The sequence below is a fragment of the Sinocyclocheilus anshuiensis genome, unplaced genomic scaffold (genome assembly GCF_001515605.1).
Source record: "Sinocyclocheilus anshuiensis isolate Anshui unplaced genomic scaffold, SAMN03320099.WGS_v1.1 scaffold735, whole genome shotgun sequence".
Taxonomy (NCBI): domain Eukaryota; kingdom Metazoa; phylum Chordata; class Actinopteri; order Cypriniformes; family Cyprinidae; genus Sinocyclocheilus; species Sinocyclocheilus anshuiensis.
The window spans coordinates 881,836-897,301 of NW_015548245.1; the positions used below are offsets into that span (position 1 = coordinate 881,836).

General features: G+C 35.2%; 4 protein-coding genes across 4 annotated transcripts in view; 1 reads left to right on the top strand and 3 right to left on the bottom strand.

The window, feature by feature from the left end:
* The first annotated feature begins 1,776 nt into the window (after positions 1 to 1,776).
* LOC107655188 (MICOS complex subunit MIC13) lies at positions 1,777 to 4,299 on the top strand. Its single transcript, XM_016442609.1, has 4 exons — positions 1,777 to 1,951; positions 2,325 to 2,481; positions 3,212 to 3,263; positions 3,379 to 4,299. The coding sequence occupies exons 1-4, from the start codon at positions 1,923 to 1,925 to the stop codon at positions 3,474 to 3,476; spliced, it is 336 nt and encodes a 111-aa protein (XP_016298095.1). The 5' UTR covers positions 1,777 to 1,922; the 3' UTR covers positions 3,477 to 4,299.
* Positions 4,300 to 5,234: 935 nt separating this feature from the next.
* On the bottom strand, positions 5,235 to 7,058 carry LOC107655189 (kallikrein-7-like). The gene is made up of 5 exons (XM_016442610.1): positions 6,722 to 7,058; positions 6,485 to 6,635; positions 6,260 to 6,398; positions 5,787 to 6,050; positions 5,235 to 5,676 (listed from the first exon to the last, which is right to left on the bottom strand). Exons 1-5 carry the CDS (start codon positions 6,783 to 6,785, stop codon positions 5,521 to 5,523), a joined length of 774 nt encoding a protein of 257 aa, XP_016298096.1. The 5' UTR covers positions 6,786 to 7,058; the 3' UTR covers positions 5,235 to 5,520.
* A 674-nt stretch (positions 7,059 to 7,732) lies between these two features.
* LOC107655169 (granzyme B-like) lies at positions 7,733 to 13,269 on the bottom strand. The gene is made up of 9 exons (XM_016442592.1): positions 12,830 to 13,269; positions 12,488 to 12,638; positions 11,778 to 11,910; positions 10,937 to 11,188; positions 10,705 to 10,852; positions 8,897 to 8,912; positions 8,238 to 8,502; positions 7,954 to 8,023; positions 7,733 to 7,746 (listed from the first exon to the last, which is right to left on the bottom strand). The coding sequence occupies exons 1-9, from the start codon at positions 12,882 to 12,884 to the stop codon at positions 7,733 to 7,735; spliced, it is 1,104 nt and encodes a 367-aa protein (XP_016298078.1). The 5' UTR covers positions 12,885 to 13,269.
* Positions 13,270 to 14,487: 1,218 nt separating this feature from the next.
* LOC107655191 (complement factor D-like) overlaps positions 14,488 to 15,466 on the bottom strand; it is a 2,727-nt gene continuing 1,748 nt past the window's right edge. Inside the window, exons 4-5 of the mRNA XM_016442612.1 lie at positions 14,816 to 15,067; positions 14,488 to 14,725 (exon numbers count right to left, since the gene is read on the bottom strand). Coding sequence (XP_016298098.1) covers positions 14,564 to 14,725; positions 14,816 to 15,067 — 414 coding nt within the window. The 3' untranslated portion in view covers positions 14,488 to 14,563. The remainder of the gene's footprint in view (positions 14,726 to 14,815; positions 15,068 to 15,466) is intronic.

Here is a 15,466-nt window from a genome sequence, read left to right on the forward strand (position 1 = left end):
ATTTATTTATTTATTTATTTATAAATAGCTAATAGGATCAAATTAATTTATGCATATATTTTCAGTCATAACTTATGATTAATGTGTGCTAACAATACATCAGTGCATTTGCGCATAGGACAAAATGTTGAGCACAATTATGTCAACGCACTGACAATTGATCTTCTTCTTCTTCTTCTTCTTCTTCTTCTACATTTTGATCTTTGCACATTTTGATGATTTATGGTGGCCATAAAGAGTCGCTATGCTATCCTTTGAAGTGTTAAAGTTCTGCCGGCGTTAATTTATGTCATTATGTTTTGTAAAAAAAATGTAAGCTTCTGCAATACAATTTAATTTTGCAATTACATTGCAGTTTAAGCTTCTTATAATGCCTTTATATGCATATAATTATATTATTTATACATCTGTATATATACATGTGCATATATTGCTGTAGATTTAATTATTGTTATTATTATTATTATTATTATATTTTTTTTTGCGCATTTAAGGTGGCCATGAAGAGTCGCTGTGCTTCTGTGAAGTGCTGAAATACTGCCGGCGTTGTTATGTTGTTATGTGTATGCATATTAATTTTAAAATTAAAATATATTAATTTTAAGATTCTATAATACAAAAAAATGATAATTTAATTTAATTTAATGGTTCTTATAATGTCTTTATAATGATACGTATTAGGACATTTTTTTAAACATCTGTATAAAAGTATATGCAATGCATATATTGTTGTTTATTTAAATTATATTATTCTTTTTATATATTCTATTTTTCCATTTTTCTTTTCTTGATTATTACTATTTTATCCTGCAATGTATCTACAAATATATAGTATATAAATCAGTCCCTATATCTTTATTATTTTTGCTTATTTAATGAATCAGGGAAGGGTTAACTGACCAACACTGCACTGTGAAACTTTTGCAAATCAGAATATTGAAGCCAATTACTCAAGGAAAGGTACAACAACCAAAACTTTATTGTCAAACAAAGTGTACAAATGTATATGTGTATGTGCTCATTTACCTAATGAATTTGAAACCGTTATTCACAGGAACAGCACCGAATGACATTATTATAGGCTACAAAAAACGGGGGGCAGAGCAAAGATAAACACTGCCACGCGATAAAATGCGATTGTGAAAGTTTTCACAAATCGAGCTCGACCTAAAACAATGTTTTTGTAAAATAAATCTGAATATCAAACCGCAAACTATCTTTACTGCGGTCACTGAACGGGGGTATTAGCAATCGTTTTCGTTATATTTCAAATGATGTTTTAATTAAGTTGTGATTTTTCTGTCGTGTGTGGGTGTGTGTGTCTGTGTGTGTGTGTCAGAAAATGACTGGCTAGGAAATAAAAACCGAAAGTCAAGGTTATTAGATTAATTTTCAGTACGTTAAACTATCGAGTGACTTGGCTTTTAAGTTAATAGAGAGATCCTGTTTACTCAATCACAGTAGGCCTATTACATGAAATTAAGTCTTTTTATTGATTAATACAATTAATTAATGATACCAAAGACATGAATACTTAAATGGACTTTGATGATACTGAAACAAACGGCTGACAGCAAGTTCAGTGATTATTATGACGGCACATTCATCGAATAAATAACACCAAATTTCTATTAAAGTAGCACTTGCAATCGTCTAATTTTAATTATTTTGAATTTTTAAAATTACATATAACACATAACACATATAACTTGTTTTTATGTACCCGACGTTTATTTTGTCGAACGTGCGGATAGAGGAAGTCCTACTGCATTCAAAGCGAGCTTTATTGCTACCCGCTCGTTCTGCAGGCGCAAATGCCCTTGTCAGTGGAGTTCGCTGTCAACTCAGAGCAAAAATCTATTCTAAAGTAGGGTTTTATTTCACAGTTTTGTGCTTAATAGCATACTATTGCTTTTAGGACCATGGCTGCAAAGATTTTGCCTGTATTCAAGTAAGTGTTTTTGCGTTGTTGCATATGGAGCTAATTAGCAGTTCGCTTACAAGTGTCTGTTTGGGCTTGGGAGTTATGCTGAATGACATATTTGTGCATTATTATATTTTGTATAGTTTTATCATTTTTATATTATAAATTAAATTAGCATGTATTTGAGTAGCTATCTTCATGGTAGATTAAGGGGAGCTAGTAAGTATAGCAAAAACTTAAGCTGTGTAAATATTGGCTTTTTGTTTTGAATCTGAGTTGAATTAAAATAACCATATAGTTTGTGTCACAATAACCCAAGTAGTTTGTAAATAACTGCTGTTTTATCTCAATGTGGCCTTTTGACTTTGAATGACTGAATTTGTGTTGATGTATGTTTCAGATTTGCAACAAAAGTGACCATTGCAGGTGGCGCCCTGTATGTTGCATATGATTCAGGACTTCTTGGAGATAGCAAAGAGGGATCGGTCACCTTGGGTCGAGCTAAAGCTGCCATCCCACCTGCTGTGGAGGAGTGGATGAAGTACTTTGGCTTTGAGGTATGAAAAGTCCTGAAACTGAGTGTATTAATGAAACCTAAAAGTAGAGCCTGTGACTCTACTTAAGAGGTAGTATTTAAAAAAAATATATAGATGACAGCACTGAATTCATCAACTAAACCATACCCTATATTCATTTACAAAGGCGTGACAATGAAATACGCCAGACTGAAATACTATACTTATGAAATACATTTACTCGCAATGTAGAGGGTTGAAAAGTGAGAGGAAAAGCTTTTATAATGTTACAAAAGATTTCTTTTTCAAAATTATTTTGGACTTTTTATTTATCAAGGAATCATGAAAAAAGTATGACAGTTTTCAAAAAAAAAACCAGCAGAACAGCATATTATCAGCATATTAGAATGACTTCTGAAGAATCATGTGACTAAAGAAAATGCTGAAAATTCAGATTTGCATCACAGGAATAAATTACATTTTAGAATACATTCAAATAGAAAACAGTACAGTAATAATATTTCACAATAATCCTTACTGTATTTTTGATCAAATAAATGCAGCCTTGGTGAACGTAATAGACTTTCAAAACATTAAAAAAAAATCTTACCGACCCCAAACTTTTGAACGGTAGTATATGTGTCATTTGCAACTGATGTGTAATGCTGACCAGAATACTTCTTATGGTGGTGTCTGTGTAGTATTTTCCTGCGTTGTTTCAAGTCAGTTTGTTATAATGTTTTTTTTTTTTTTTTTTTATAAATCATTTTAGCTTCATGCCACGCCCAAAATTGAGTTCTCACCACTGGATGCATGGAACTCAGGTAAAAGTGTATTTGGTGGAAGATGCTTGTATATAATCAGTTTTTACCACACATGTAATGTGAATATAATATGAATATAATGTAGTCTTGTGATCGCTCCATTTTTTTCACTCAGGGGTCCAGAAGTCTATCCATGCCCTATCGGTCACCCCGTCCACAGTTAGTGACTACACCAAACAAGGCCTCCAATACGTTAAAGACCTCACAAAATGAGCATTTAGAACTTTAAAGTTAGTATTAGATGCTCTCGAAATATTTCAGTGGATGAAAAGACTTACACACTTCGAGAAGCTTTTCCCCTGCATATATGTCACAGACTAAATTCCGTTATGGAACAAAAATTAGAATTATTATGAGGATAGTAATGGTACAAACTCAATTTTGCTCTTCGGTAACAGAAAAATACAGTTGTAAAGCATTGAGATGAATCAAAAATAATTTGAAGATCATAATATAAGTGGGTTATATGTATATTGTTATTCAGCTCTTTTATTTATTTGAGAAATCTCTTTCTGGAAATGTTCTATTTTGGCATTGATCTTCCCCTTGATCCATCCAAAATTCACCCTTTTTATATAGGCACAAAAGGACTGCAACTGAGTTTTGTATAGTTTATAATCCCATGTTTCTCTGTCTAATGTAAAATAAATCATGTCAAATATTTTGAGGGATGTAGTTCTTCTGCGTTAACGTGTTTGCTAACAACTACTATTTGTTTAAAGCTTGGTAAGACTAGATTAAGATTGGAGTCAGTCTAACCACATGAAAGCATTACTTAGTAACACTTTTCAGCTTTACCGCAGAGTAATGCTGCTTTCATGTCAAGATAGACCCCAACACTTTTCTGCACGTCCTGACTCATTTTGAAAGTTTTGCAGTGGCCGCACATGTCGTCTTACCAGAACATGTTGATTAAAGAACATGTATTTGCTTGGAAACATATTAGGGGTTTGTGCATTTCCTGTTGGTTTTACAGACAGTTTAGCAAGTTACTGAGCAGTAAAAACTAGTAGGCCCTACTACCATAACTAATAAAAGTTCTCAAGCTTATTGAGGGCAAGTAAATAGTTAAAACAAAGACACAAATGACAAACAATAGAACAAATAAACATTGCTTTAAATTTTTCAGATAAGGATATCTAACAATAGTATTCAGGTAAGAAATTCCACAAAAATTGAATAAAGTAATCAAATGTAACAAAACAAACAAACAAAAAAACCTGTATGAATGAAATATACACTGAATTCTATTAAAGCTCCAAAAATTATCCAGTCAAGAGCATTGAGCAATTTTCTCTCTTTCTTTTGTTTGATTAACATTAATGATATAGACAACAGCAGGGTTATTAGGTTACTGTCACTTTAAGACCTAATGCACCTGTCTAATATACCGACACACCTCTTATTTTCTCCCAACTGTTTACATTCACGAAGACATAACCAATTTGTGATGACAAAAGTACGCATTTTTAAATATTTTCTTGTGTGTTTGATGCATGCACCTGAAGCCCAAAATATACTTTGCATGTCCAAGTTCCGCTCCATCTCGGAGCTCGCACACAGAGAGAAGAAACTCTTTACTTTCTCATTCATCTTTGATTCTTGATTGTGCTGTCTTAAAAAAGTCTTGCCAACTGAAAGCTGCACAGATATACTTGCATACGGAAATAAACAGGACACATTTATAGGACATAAAAGATCACAATCTCTATGATTCATTTGAAAAGTAGGTTGTGGACATCTTAAAGATCGATCAAGATAAAAAAATCGTCACCCCTGATGAGAACTTTAGTTGTAGAGTAACTGATGTGATGGCAGATGCTCTTTCTGGAGGAATTTCTTTTTCGTTTTCTTTCTTTTTTTCCCAGCCTGGGCTGCTTCATGCAACAACAACAAATCAATTGCTTGTGTCCTAAGGCCTTTTCAAATTAAGCTTAAAATATACATTTATTTTTGTGTAAGTGTCTTCTCTTTTTTTTCCCCCCAGTGCTACGTTTATTTTTGTTTAACAAGACAGTTGTGTAACTTAGGATGTGGTGGTGAACTTTAGCAGTGTTTGAGAATTAAACAGCCCCCTAACTGGTTTCGCTCTCTCTGAAGTGGCGCTTTAGAAAGAAAAAATGCAGAGTCATTGCTTATTGTGTTTTTGTTGTTCTTTTCTCAGTTTTATTGACAAGTTTGACAGCGAGCATTCACATGGCACCATAAAAGCTGAGCTTGACATACTGCACAACAAAACAATGCATTTTCATAGGCATCAAGCACCTCCTTTGATCACCTCCTTGATCCAGAATCTGTATTTTGAAATTTCAGTGTAAACATTGGGAACATTTGGGTAGTCACAGCGTCCCATGTTGAAAGAGACAATTCCGACTGCTGTCCCACTGCACACCAATGGTCCACCCGAATCACCCTGCAATGACAATGCATTTGAGATTGATTCTAGACACATTTTGTATTGAGTTCAGAAGAATATAGACTCACAGAATATGAACTTCCTCCAAAATATTGCTTTAGACGTACCTGGCAAGTGCCACTTTTGGTCTCGAAACCCCCAGCACACAGGATGTTTTTGGGGAGGTTCACTCGCACTTTTTTCCACATTGTCTGGCAGATGGAGGAGTTGATAGGTGACACATCTGTCACCAGCAGATCATTCACCACATTTTCCTGTTCAGTTTGACCCCATCCTGCAACCTGGCACTTGGTCTTTGGCTTCAGGGGTTTGTCCTTGCTCGGGATTTTGATGGTTTTCACACCTTTGCCGGTTTTCAGCTTCTTGGACAGCTAAAATTTCACATATGAAAAGTGTGGTCTTTGTGATTACCATTAATGGTTTATTTAATCTAATTATTTAATTTATAATTAAAATGTAAATGTATGTATTATTATTAAATTCTAAAATAAAATTTAAGTATTTATACATTTATATTTAATAATAAACTTAATATTGTTATATTTTATAATATATTTACATTTATTTATGAATATTGTACCTTCAGAAGCATGATGTCATTCCCAGTTTTGGCATCTTTGTAGGATGGGTGCTTATGTCTATTTTGCACTGTATATCTTCTCAGATTTGCTCCTTGTGGACTGATGTTGTGGGTGCCCAGGATCACAGTCATGTTACCACTTTATTCATAGCATGAACATAATTGCATATTAGTAAACAGTTTTGCTGAACACCAAACATATTCCAGGTTAACAGTTGGCTTTACCTTTTATCGCAGTGTGCGGCTGTGAGCACATAGCTCGGGTTGATCAGGAATCCTCCACATTTGTGTTTTCCATCAATCTGCACTGATGCCATGTACAGCATGGAGTTCTTCTTGGCTTTTTTGCCATTGATGATATCAGCTCCAAATGTGCCTAAGCAAATAAAGATGCAAAGATGCACGTTAGAGAAAAACAGTTCAGTTATCATTTTATAATCAGTTAAGCATGATTTTACTAACCAGTCAGTATCAAGCTCGTCAAAGCCACTGAGAGCAACAGGCCATACACTGCACTCATCTTCATAATGCGCTGCAGGTACGACCACCACAGTCATTTATATAGCTCTCTACCACATGACATTCAGTGATGACGCAAGATGCAGAATTTGCTACTTTACTCCAAATATGTTTTGCTTTCCTTCGATACAAGATCTGCTCCAGCATATCTTGGTAAAACTGATGTCTTTCAGGTGCAGTTTAATTTCTTTGGCAGCATTGTTCTAGACTATTTCTGATGGATTCCTGTGAATGCTCTTTGGGTTTCATCAAACCTGTATATATATATATATATTTTTTTTTTGTCATGGCTTATTTTCAATGTACAGTAGATAAATGGATAGGCAGTGAATTTGCTAGATTTTATACAGCACAGAACGTGTACCACAAAATGATGTGGCGCCTTTTATGAATAGGGTGTCCCAGATTGGGACAAATCCTTTGTTTTTTGTTGTGAAACTAGTGTATATGTTTGTTAAATATCACCTACAATTAAAAGTTGCTTTTAAACGCATCAAATGTCTTTATCACTGCTTTAAATGATGGCCTGCCCCTTTGTGGTCTTGACCTTCTTTACAGTTTTCAGTTATGACAGGCTAAGTTTGTGACCCTGTTACTATATGTATATATATTCATACTAGAAAATAAAAGACACACAAATGTGAGTTTTAAATTGTATTTGGATTCCCAATTTTTAGTATCATCAAAAAATCAATTAGAAAAAAAAATTCACAATCAACTTTTCTGAATGTTAAACACCTTTTACTGACCTTTTGTTGGAAGGAAAATGACTCATTTTGTACCCTACTGATGGAAAATTTCAAATTCACATTTCAAATGTGTATATCAAACCAAAATTCAGTCACCGGTATCTTATATACTATCCATCCCTGATTTATTGTGTCCTTGTATAAATGCATTATTATTGTAACCCATAACATACACAAAAGCATGGACATTTTGAGGTAGTTTTTCTCAAAAACCGCAATCTGCATGCACAGAAAAGTTCATTGTGAAAATACAGACACAAGTCATCAGCAAAACAATTTTATTTGGGCAGCATTTTATGTTTAAGCATAATTTGCAAGTGCTGTGGACAAAAAAAACTTAAGTTTCTTTTTTCTTCATCATTGCTTTGATCCAACGTGCATATTTTGAAATATCAGTGAAGATATTTGGTACATCAGGATATTTACACCCCTTTGTGCTGAAGGAGACAATGCCCACTGCCATTGAATTGCACACCAGCGGACCTCCAGAATCACCCTGCAAGAATATATGTGAAGATGGGGTTTAATAGTAGAACAATGGAACGTCCCTAACAAAAAAAATAAAAAAAATATATATATATATATATATGAAGATGAGACTGGAGCTAGTTGTCACACTTTATCTTTCTCAGTTGTCTCAAAACCTCTTATAGTTTATGCACTTAAGAAATTGTGACAACTTGCCCCTGTCTCTCCTGTATGTTTATTACCAAGCACACTCCTCCATTCTGTTTATATCCTCCAGCACAGATGATGTTTGGTGGAAGTTTTGTGATGCTTTCTTTGTATTTCTTCCATGCTTCCTTGCAGTTGTGGATGTCAACAGTTGATACATTCAAGGCCAAAAGGTCATTGACTACTTTGCGCTGTTTAGTGGAACCCCATCCAGCAACCAAGCACTGGGTATTGCTTTTAACGCTGTAATGTAGTTGTGGGATTTTCACCGTCTTCACCTTTTTTTCCAAAACTGCTTTCCTAGAAATCTGAAAATGCAAATAGTTAGTTATTAAATGTACACTTGTTTGGTCTTGTTCTTCTTGTGAAAATGTAATCACAACCCAACAGGTGTTTACCTTTAGAAGCATGATGTCATTACCCATCTTAAAGTTTTTGAATGTTTTTGGTATAAATTTGCGAATCACATCATATCTTTTTAGATTTTTCTGTGGAGAAATATCATGGTCGCCAAGAACAACAGTCATCTCTCCACTGGAATCAAATAAAGCAGAGTCAAACTCCCATTTTCCTGAATGCCAATCATCCATCATTATTTACTCATTCCAAAGTCATAGGACTTTTTTTTTCGGTGGAACAAGAGCTTAGATATTTAATTCAGTGATGAATATGGCTCCAAAAATGAACAACTTACCTTGCACAGTGTGCAGCTGTAAGAACATATTGAGGAGATATCAGAAATCCTCCACATTCATGTGTTTTATTGTTCTGCACTGAGACCATGTATTGCAAGGAATTTTTTGAAGCTTTTTTCCCATTGATTATGTCAACTCCAACCACAACTATTAAGAAAAACAAGACAGAAATAACTATAAACTTTAAAGGCACAATTGCAACTTGTAAAGGTTAAGGATTACTAATGAAAGAAGCTACCTGTGATGTGCAGTGTGGTCACAGCTGTGGCGAACAGGATCGCAGTGAAGCATGTCATTGTGCTTGTGGAATGTTGAAAATGGGTCACTGACTTTTAAACTACTCAAAGTAAAAGGGCAGGCCTCCCTTCAGAGCAAACCACAACATTTCCTGGATGTTTCTTCAGTTAATTAAATGTACACTCTCAGAAAAAAAGGTACAAATGCTGTGGGGCGGTACCTTCTCAAAAGGCACACCTTTGTACCTAAAGAGTCTGTATTGGTATACCTTAAAGGTACAAATTAGTATCTAAAGTGTACATATTAGTACCTAAAAGGTACAAAAGTGTACCTTTTGAAAAGATACCACCCCAGTGGCAGCTTTTGTACTTTTTTTTCTGAGAGTGTAAAATGTGAAAGTTATTATGTTTAAACATGGTTTCATTGTAATTCACCCAAAAATCGTCCCCATCGTCCATTTGTATAGACAATTTCCACAGAAGGAAAAAGTCACAAGAGTCAGTAAATGATGACATTTATTTTTGGGTGAATTTTCCATTAATTTCTATAAATGGTACATTTTTAGGTGGATTTTCCTGAAAGGTACACACACTGTGGGTCTGTTTGTCAAAACATGGCTGACTTGCTTTGAAAACCCTGACCAGCTTGGTTCAACCAATGGTGTGAGTTTGGGCAGAGCTGCCTGACCAATGGCATATGAGGAGAGGCTGTGGCCTTGCCAAGGTCTCATGACCTTGCGTACGCATGTTAATTAAATGTACACTCTCAGAAAAAAATGGTACAAAAGCTGTGGGGCGGTACCTTCTCAAAAGGCACACCTTTATACCTAAAGAGTCTGTATTGGTATACCTTAAAGGTACAAATTAGTATCTAAAGTGTACATATTAGTACCTAAAAGGTACAAAAGTGTACCTTTTGAAAAGATACCACCCCAGTGGCAGCTTTTGTACTTTTTTTTCTGAGAGTGTAAAATGTGAAAGTTATTATGTTTAAACATGGTTTCATTGTAATTCACCCAAAAATCGTCCCCATCGTCCATTTGTATAGACAATTTCCACAGAAGGAAAAAGTCACAAGAGTCAGTAAATGATGACATTTATTTTTGGGTGAATTTTCCATTAATTTCTATAAATGGTACATTTTTAGGTGGATTTTCCTGAAAGGTACACACACTGTGGCTCTGTTTGTCAAAACATGGCTGACTTGCTTTGAAAACCCTGACCAGCTTGGTTCAACCAATGGTGTGAGTTTGGGCAGAGCTGCCTGACCAATGGCATATGAGGAGAGGCTGTGGCCTTGCCAAGGTCTCATGACCTTGCGTACGCATCAACATTTCTTTTTAAGATGTCTCTGCAAACTAGACTGTTTCTCACAGGGTCTCTGACCACATGCAATGAGATCGACCCCCACAGGAAACCAAGGCTGCCGAGAAGGGACAAAACCATCTTTCCACAGAAAAGTGTTCAAAATCAGTCATAATTTATTCAATAAATTCATAATGAAACGACACATGATCAACAGATTACATTGTTGAAATAAAATGTTTATTAATCAAGTTCTTGCTTCACACCTTCAAGAATAGCTTTTATCCAACTTAGAAATTTGGAAATCTTGGTGTAGACATTCGGTAGCTTAGGTGAGTTACAGTTGTTTAGCTCGTTGAATGAAACGACACCGACTGCGACATTATTGCACACCAAGGGTCCTCCAGAATCCCCCTGAGAAAAGTCATGAAAGTTATAGGCTGTTAATGAAATTAAACTGTCACACTATTTTTGATTTGTCCAGAAGATTCTTAGTACCTGGCAAAATCCTCCGCGACCACCTGCACACACCATACGTGAAGTGGAGTAATTTTTTCCCCAGTACTTCTTACATTCTTTTGCATCAATGATGGTGACGTCCACCTCCATAAGCTTAGCACTCGCTGCACCTTTGGTGTTTTTTTTCCCCCATCCTGCAACACTGCATTTGACCTTGGTCTTGATGTCCTTATTTTTCTTTGGTATGGAGATCCAGTTGACGTTCTTGCTCTTATTGACCTTTTCATGTAGCTACAGCAAGAAATTCAGTCATTAATGCTGATCATTTTCAAAATGTATACAAATTGGATGACCAACTTTTTTGTATTTATAAATGTAATGTAAAGGTATACTTTAAAACAATTACATGATAGTAATTAAATATTGTAAATATTGTTCAGTTTGCAGCATATAGGATCAGATCTCTAAGGTTTTGTTGATACAAAAATCTTTTTTTGTGGCATATTCAATCTTAAATCTTGTAATTAGAACAAAAGAGAAAACACAAAATCAGTAATGTTTCCAATGTGTCTCAGTCTGAAAAGTCAAATCAGGTTTCAAGTAGCTTTTGTATCACTTTGTTAGTATGAGAAACAATGTACACCAGATATTGACAGCACTGTATGAATTAAAGTATTTCATCACTTGCAAAATTAACTGACCAGTTGGTCCTTATTATCAGATGTGAAACCAAATCAGCATTGTGTGCAATGTGAACAAAGCCCAAGGGAGTAGGACGTTCATGATACTTTTCTGTTCCTCAAAATGTTCTTTAGCGTATAGTTAAGAAAACAATTGTTTTATTGCAGTTTGCTCTGCAAAACCAAGCTGAGTCATTTACCTGAAGTAGCATGATGTCATTTAGCAGACTTTTAGACTCATACCCAGGGTGAATGTGGTAGAACTTCACATCCATGTGGCAAGAACCATGAGTGTAATCATGAGCTCCAACCACAACTGTCAGCTTCTCTCCTCTGTCAAGATGAGGAAGAAAACATGCATTCATGGTTTACTGGTAAATGAAGACTGTTCAAAATTTAGTTTAGCATTTCAGGCTTGACCTAAAACAATATGCATTTGAAACCATGTTAATGTATTTACATACTTTGCCATGATGCTTCCATTGCAAAGCCACAAGCTTTAGCTCATGCTCAAAGCTCAACTTTAGCTTTTTAACTCTAGCTTTGGTTTAAGTTAAAGCACATTTTGTGTTCAAAAACTAATTGTTAGACTCCCTAAACTCTAACGTTTCCAAAAGTGATGCCTTTGAAGAGCCATTTTTGGCTCCCCAAAGAACCCTTCAGTGAAGACTTTTTAATAATCTAATGAACCTTTTGTGCAATGGAAATGTTCCATATATTAAAGGTTCTTCATACATCCATCAATGCCAATAAGGATCCTTTATTTTTTGAGATTTTAGGAGTCGTGGACCCATTTGTTTGTGTACTATTATAGCACGTGTCATTTCCAAAGTAGTCACACCAAGTGAAGACCCTTTTGCAGCAGTATGGGACTCTCTTTGACTCAAAAAAAAAAAACACACACACTTACTCTTTAAAACAGTGCGCAGCCGTCATGACAAACTGTTCAGATACAAGGAAGCCACCACATTTGTGTTTGTTATCACTTTGAACTGAAACCATGTAGGGTCTTGAATGAGGTTTGGCTTCTGTGCCGTTTACTATACCCACTTGCACAGATGCTAAGAAAGAAAAGAGAAAAATTAGTATAGGTTGGTTAAATGAGAAGTAGACTTTTCTAAATGTTCTTTCAGATCAACTTACAGTTTAGAGCAAACAGTGCATAAAATGAACATTAATGCATTAATTTGCATAGTTATGATAAATGTAAAAGACAATGCAATAAGTCAGTTCATTCCCATTATTTTTCTACCTGGAGCAGTCAGATATGGTAGCAGGGTGACTAGCAAAAGCACGGAGATGATCATGATGCTGTTCTTGGAAGGTTTCTCTGGAGTGCTGAAGATCTCCTCAGTGTTGATGGTGGTATTTAATGCAAAATGGGCTGGTTTAGCTACCCAGTAGTGATCGTACTTCCTCTATCACACCTTGATGTGGCTTTCATTTTGCACTGAAGTGGAAAAGATAGGTCTTATGTTTGTGGTCTTAATGGGAGTAGACTATTCTCCCCCATGTATGATGTAATCCACGCCTAATGTTTCTTGTAAAATTAGATGCGAGAGATCTGGTAAGAGCTTAGAAAAACTGAATCACAGTGTCTATGTGGCTAGATCTCTAAAGGCTGATTCACACTTCACTTAGTGACACTGAAAAAGAGTAACAGACACGTTTGTTGTGTTTTGTCTGATTGGACGGCGCTTGTTTTCACCAACTGAACATGATTGATGTTGGATTGCACCAAACCGTTGGTCAGGTCTTGAAATGTCTGAGAAGTGACGTCCTGTACTTGGTTGGATCTCGGTATTGGTCTACGTCCTAACTCACACTTTTTAGTTTACTTTGCTTAATGTACAACAATTTATTGATTTTAATCGTAATAATCTAGTACTATTTTAATAATAATAATAGTCAGTACTATTTGGGTACTATGCTTTTGTTACTCAGAAAACTGATTTGATTTGTATACCATTCTATCAAGTTCTAGTTCCCAGAATGCTTTGCTTCAGACTCTAGGAGTGAATGTTGAAATTAAGAGTTGTGTTATATGTCTTTGCATAAGGTTAATATAGTGAGTGATCTGTTAACTTTTAATGTTATGTTTGGTTTTAAAAGGGTCTCTGTTATCGCTGCATTTTGAGGGTATTAGCGTTGTGCTGTAGAGCAGAGCCTGTGGTTTGGTCGAAGATTGGTCTAGAAATGTTAAGACCATTCACTGCTTTATTTAAAAAGCATTAATAATTGCAGTTGTTGATGCAGTGGTGGTCTCTCTGGTTATGTTAGCACATGCATGTGTGCTATTGGTAGCTGAATAACTGTAGCACTTACTCAACTGGAGAAACACTTGATCTTTTTAAGGTGGTTTGGTTTTAACACATAAATCCGTTTGCTCATCAGGTTGATACAACGGAGAAGTTTCCAAAAACCTTACATTAGTCAGCTCAACTTAAAGTTGAGCTGTTTGGAATAGACACCCAGTATATTTAACTTAAAATGAATTTAAAACTAAACTAAAAAGTGTTTTACTTTACTTTTATAAGGAAATTATTATTATTTTTGAAGTAAGGTCAACTAATTAGCCTTCTTTATTTTTATAATTTTTTTAAATGAAGATTTTACATAATTATTATTATTTTTTTTTTTTACAAATTAAATCCTGGAGGGTTTTCCAAGCTTATTTTATTTTATTTTGATCTGTCTGATTTTATTTTACTTTTTTGTTGTTGTTGTTAAAAACAGCACAATTTATGATACCTTTTTTATTCCTTTACCTTTTGGTGTTGACTGGAAATTGAGTGTATTACTAAGATGGCAACTAAGTGAACTAATGTGAAATGACTTTGGACGTGTGTCCCATGTAATATTGCAATTATCTGTGGTGACAATGAGGACACTACGACTGATTGATGCTGCCCATGCGATACGTTTATTGAAAGAAGGTTTATGAAAGTTTATGAAAAAATTTCTTCCTTTTTTGTTTTCCATGAAGTTACTTTTTTACATTTCTGAGGATATGGTGGATCCAAGGAAGATATGCTGAAATCTTAGTATACACATTAGGATGCTCAGGTGAATTGCAGCATAATTTACTTCCAAAAGATGTGACACCAACTGCAGTGTCTCCACAAACCAAAGGACCTCCTGAATCTCCCTGTTAAGAAACACAGATCAACACAACACTAGTAAAATCAGTTCATACATTATCATAAAGTCTGTGAATAATTTTATTTTTGGTTCATACTTTGCAGGATCCACCACCGCCATATGCACAAATCATCTGTAAGGCGGAGTAGCTGGGTCCCCATTTACGTTGACACTGTACGTGATTTAGTGTAGTCACGTATGCCTCCATTAGACGATCGCTCAGTGAGCCATTAGTCCACAGTCTTCCCCAGCCCGCAACACTACAGAGAGTATCCACATTGACGTCTTTGCTGTCCTTTGGCAATGATATCAGTCCAACATTGTTGTTTAGTCTGACTTTTTTATATAGCTGTAATTCAAAAACACAACCATTAATAATAAACAATCTTTTAGAAGGCTGAATTTCTGTTGATTTTTACTGCTGTACTTGTGGTTAGGACAGAAGCCCCAAAATCCAAGGTGAATTAAAAATGTTTTAAAGGGGTCATATGATGCTGCTAAAAAGAACATTATTTGGTGTATTTTGTGTAATGAAATGTATTTATGTGGTTTTAGGTTAAAAAAAACATTATTTTCCACATACTGTACATTATTGTTGCTCCTCTATGCCCCGCCTTTCTGAAACGCGTCGATTTTTACAAAGCTCATCAGTCTGAAAAAGCGAGGTGTGCTGTGATTGGCCAGCTATCCAGTGCGTTGTGATTGGCCGAATTCCTCAAGCGTGTGACAGAAATGTTACGCCCCTTAC

Bases quoted from the DNA above. Each gene is read 5' to 3' on its own strand.
- LOC107655188 (XM_016442609.1), top strand. From the start codon at position 1,923: ATGGCTGCAAAGATTTTGCCTGTATTCAA. The intron at 1,952-2,324 runs GTAAGTGTTTTT...TGTATGTTTCAG, and splicing joins AAGATTTTGCCTGTATTCAA to ATTTGCAACAAAAGTGACCA. The intron at 2,482-3,211 runs GTATGAAAAGTC...AAATCATTTTAG, and splicing joins TGAAGTACTTTGGCTTTGAG to CTTCATGCCACGCCCAAAAT.
- LOC107655189 (XM_016442610.1), bottom strand. From the start codon at position 6,785: ATGAAGATGAGTGCAGTGTATGGCCTGTTGCTCTCAGTGGCTTTGACG. The intron at 6,636-6,721 runs GTTAGTAAAATC...TTATTTGCTTAG, and splicing joins GACGAGCTTGATACTGACTG to GCACATTTGGAGCTGATATC. The intron at 6,051-6,259 runs GTACAATATTCA...GTGAAATTTTAG, and splicing joins ATGACATCATGCTTCTGAAG to CTGTCCAAGAAGCTGAAAAC.
- LOC107655169 (XM_016442592.1), bottom strand. From the start codon at position 12,884: ATGATCATCTCCGTGCTTTTGCTAGTCACCCTGCTACCATATCTGACT. The intron at 12,639-12,829 runs GTAGAAAAATAA...TTTCTTTCTTAG, and splicing joins ACCATATCTGACTGCTCCAG to CATCTGTGCAAGTGGGTATA. The intron at 11,911-12,487 runs GTAAGTGTGTGT...TCATCTTGACAG, and splicing joins GCTGCGCACTGTTTTAAAGA to AGGAGAGAAGCTGACAGTTG.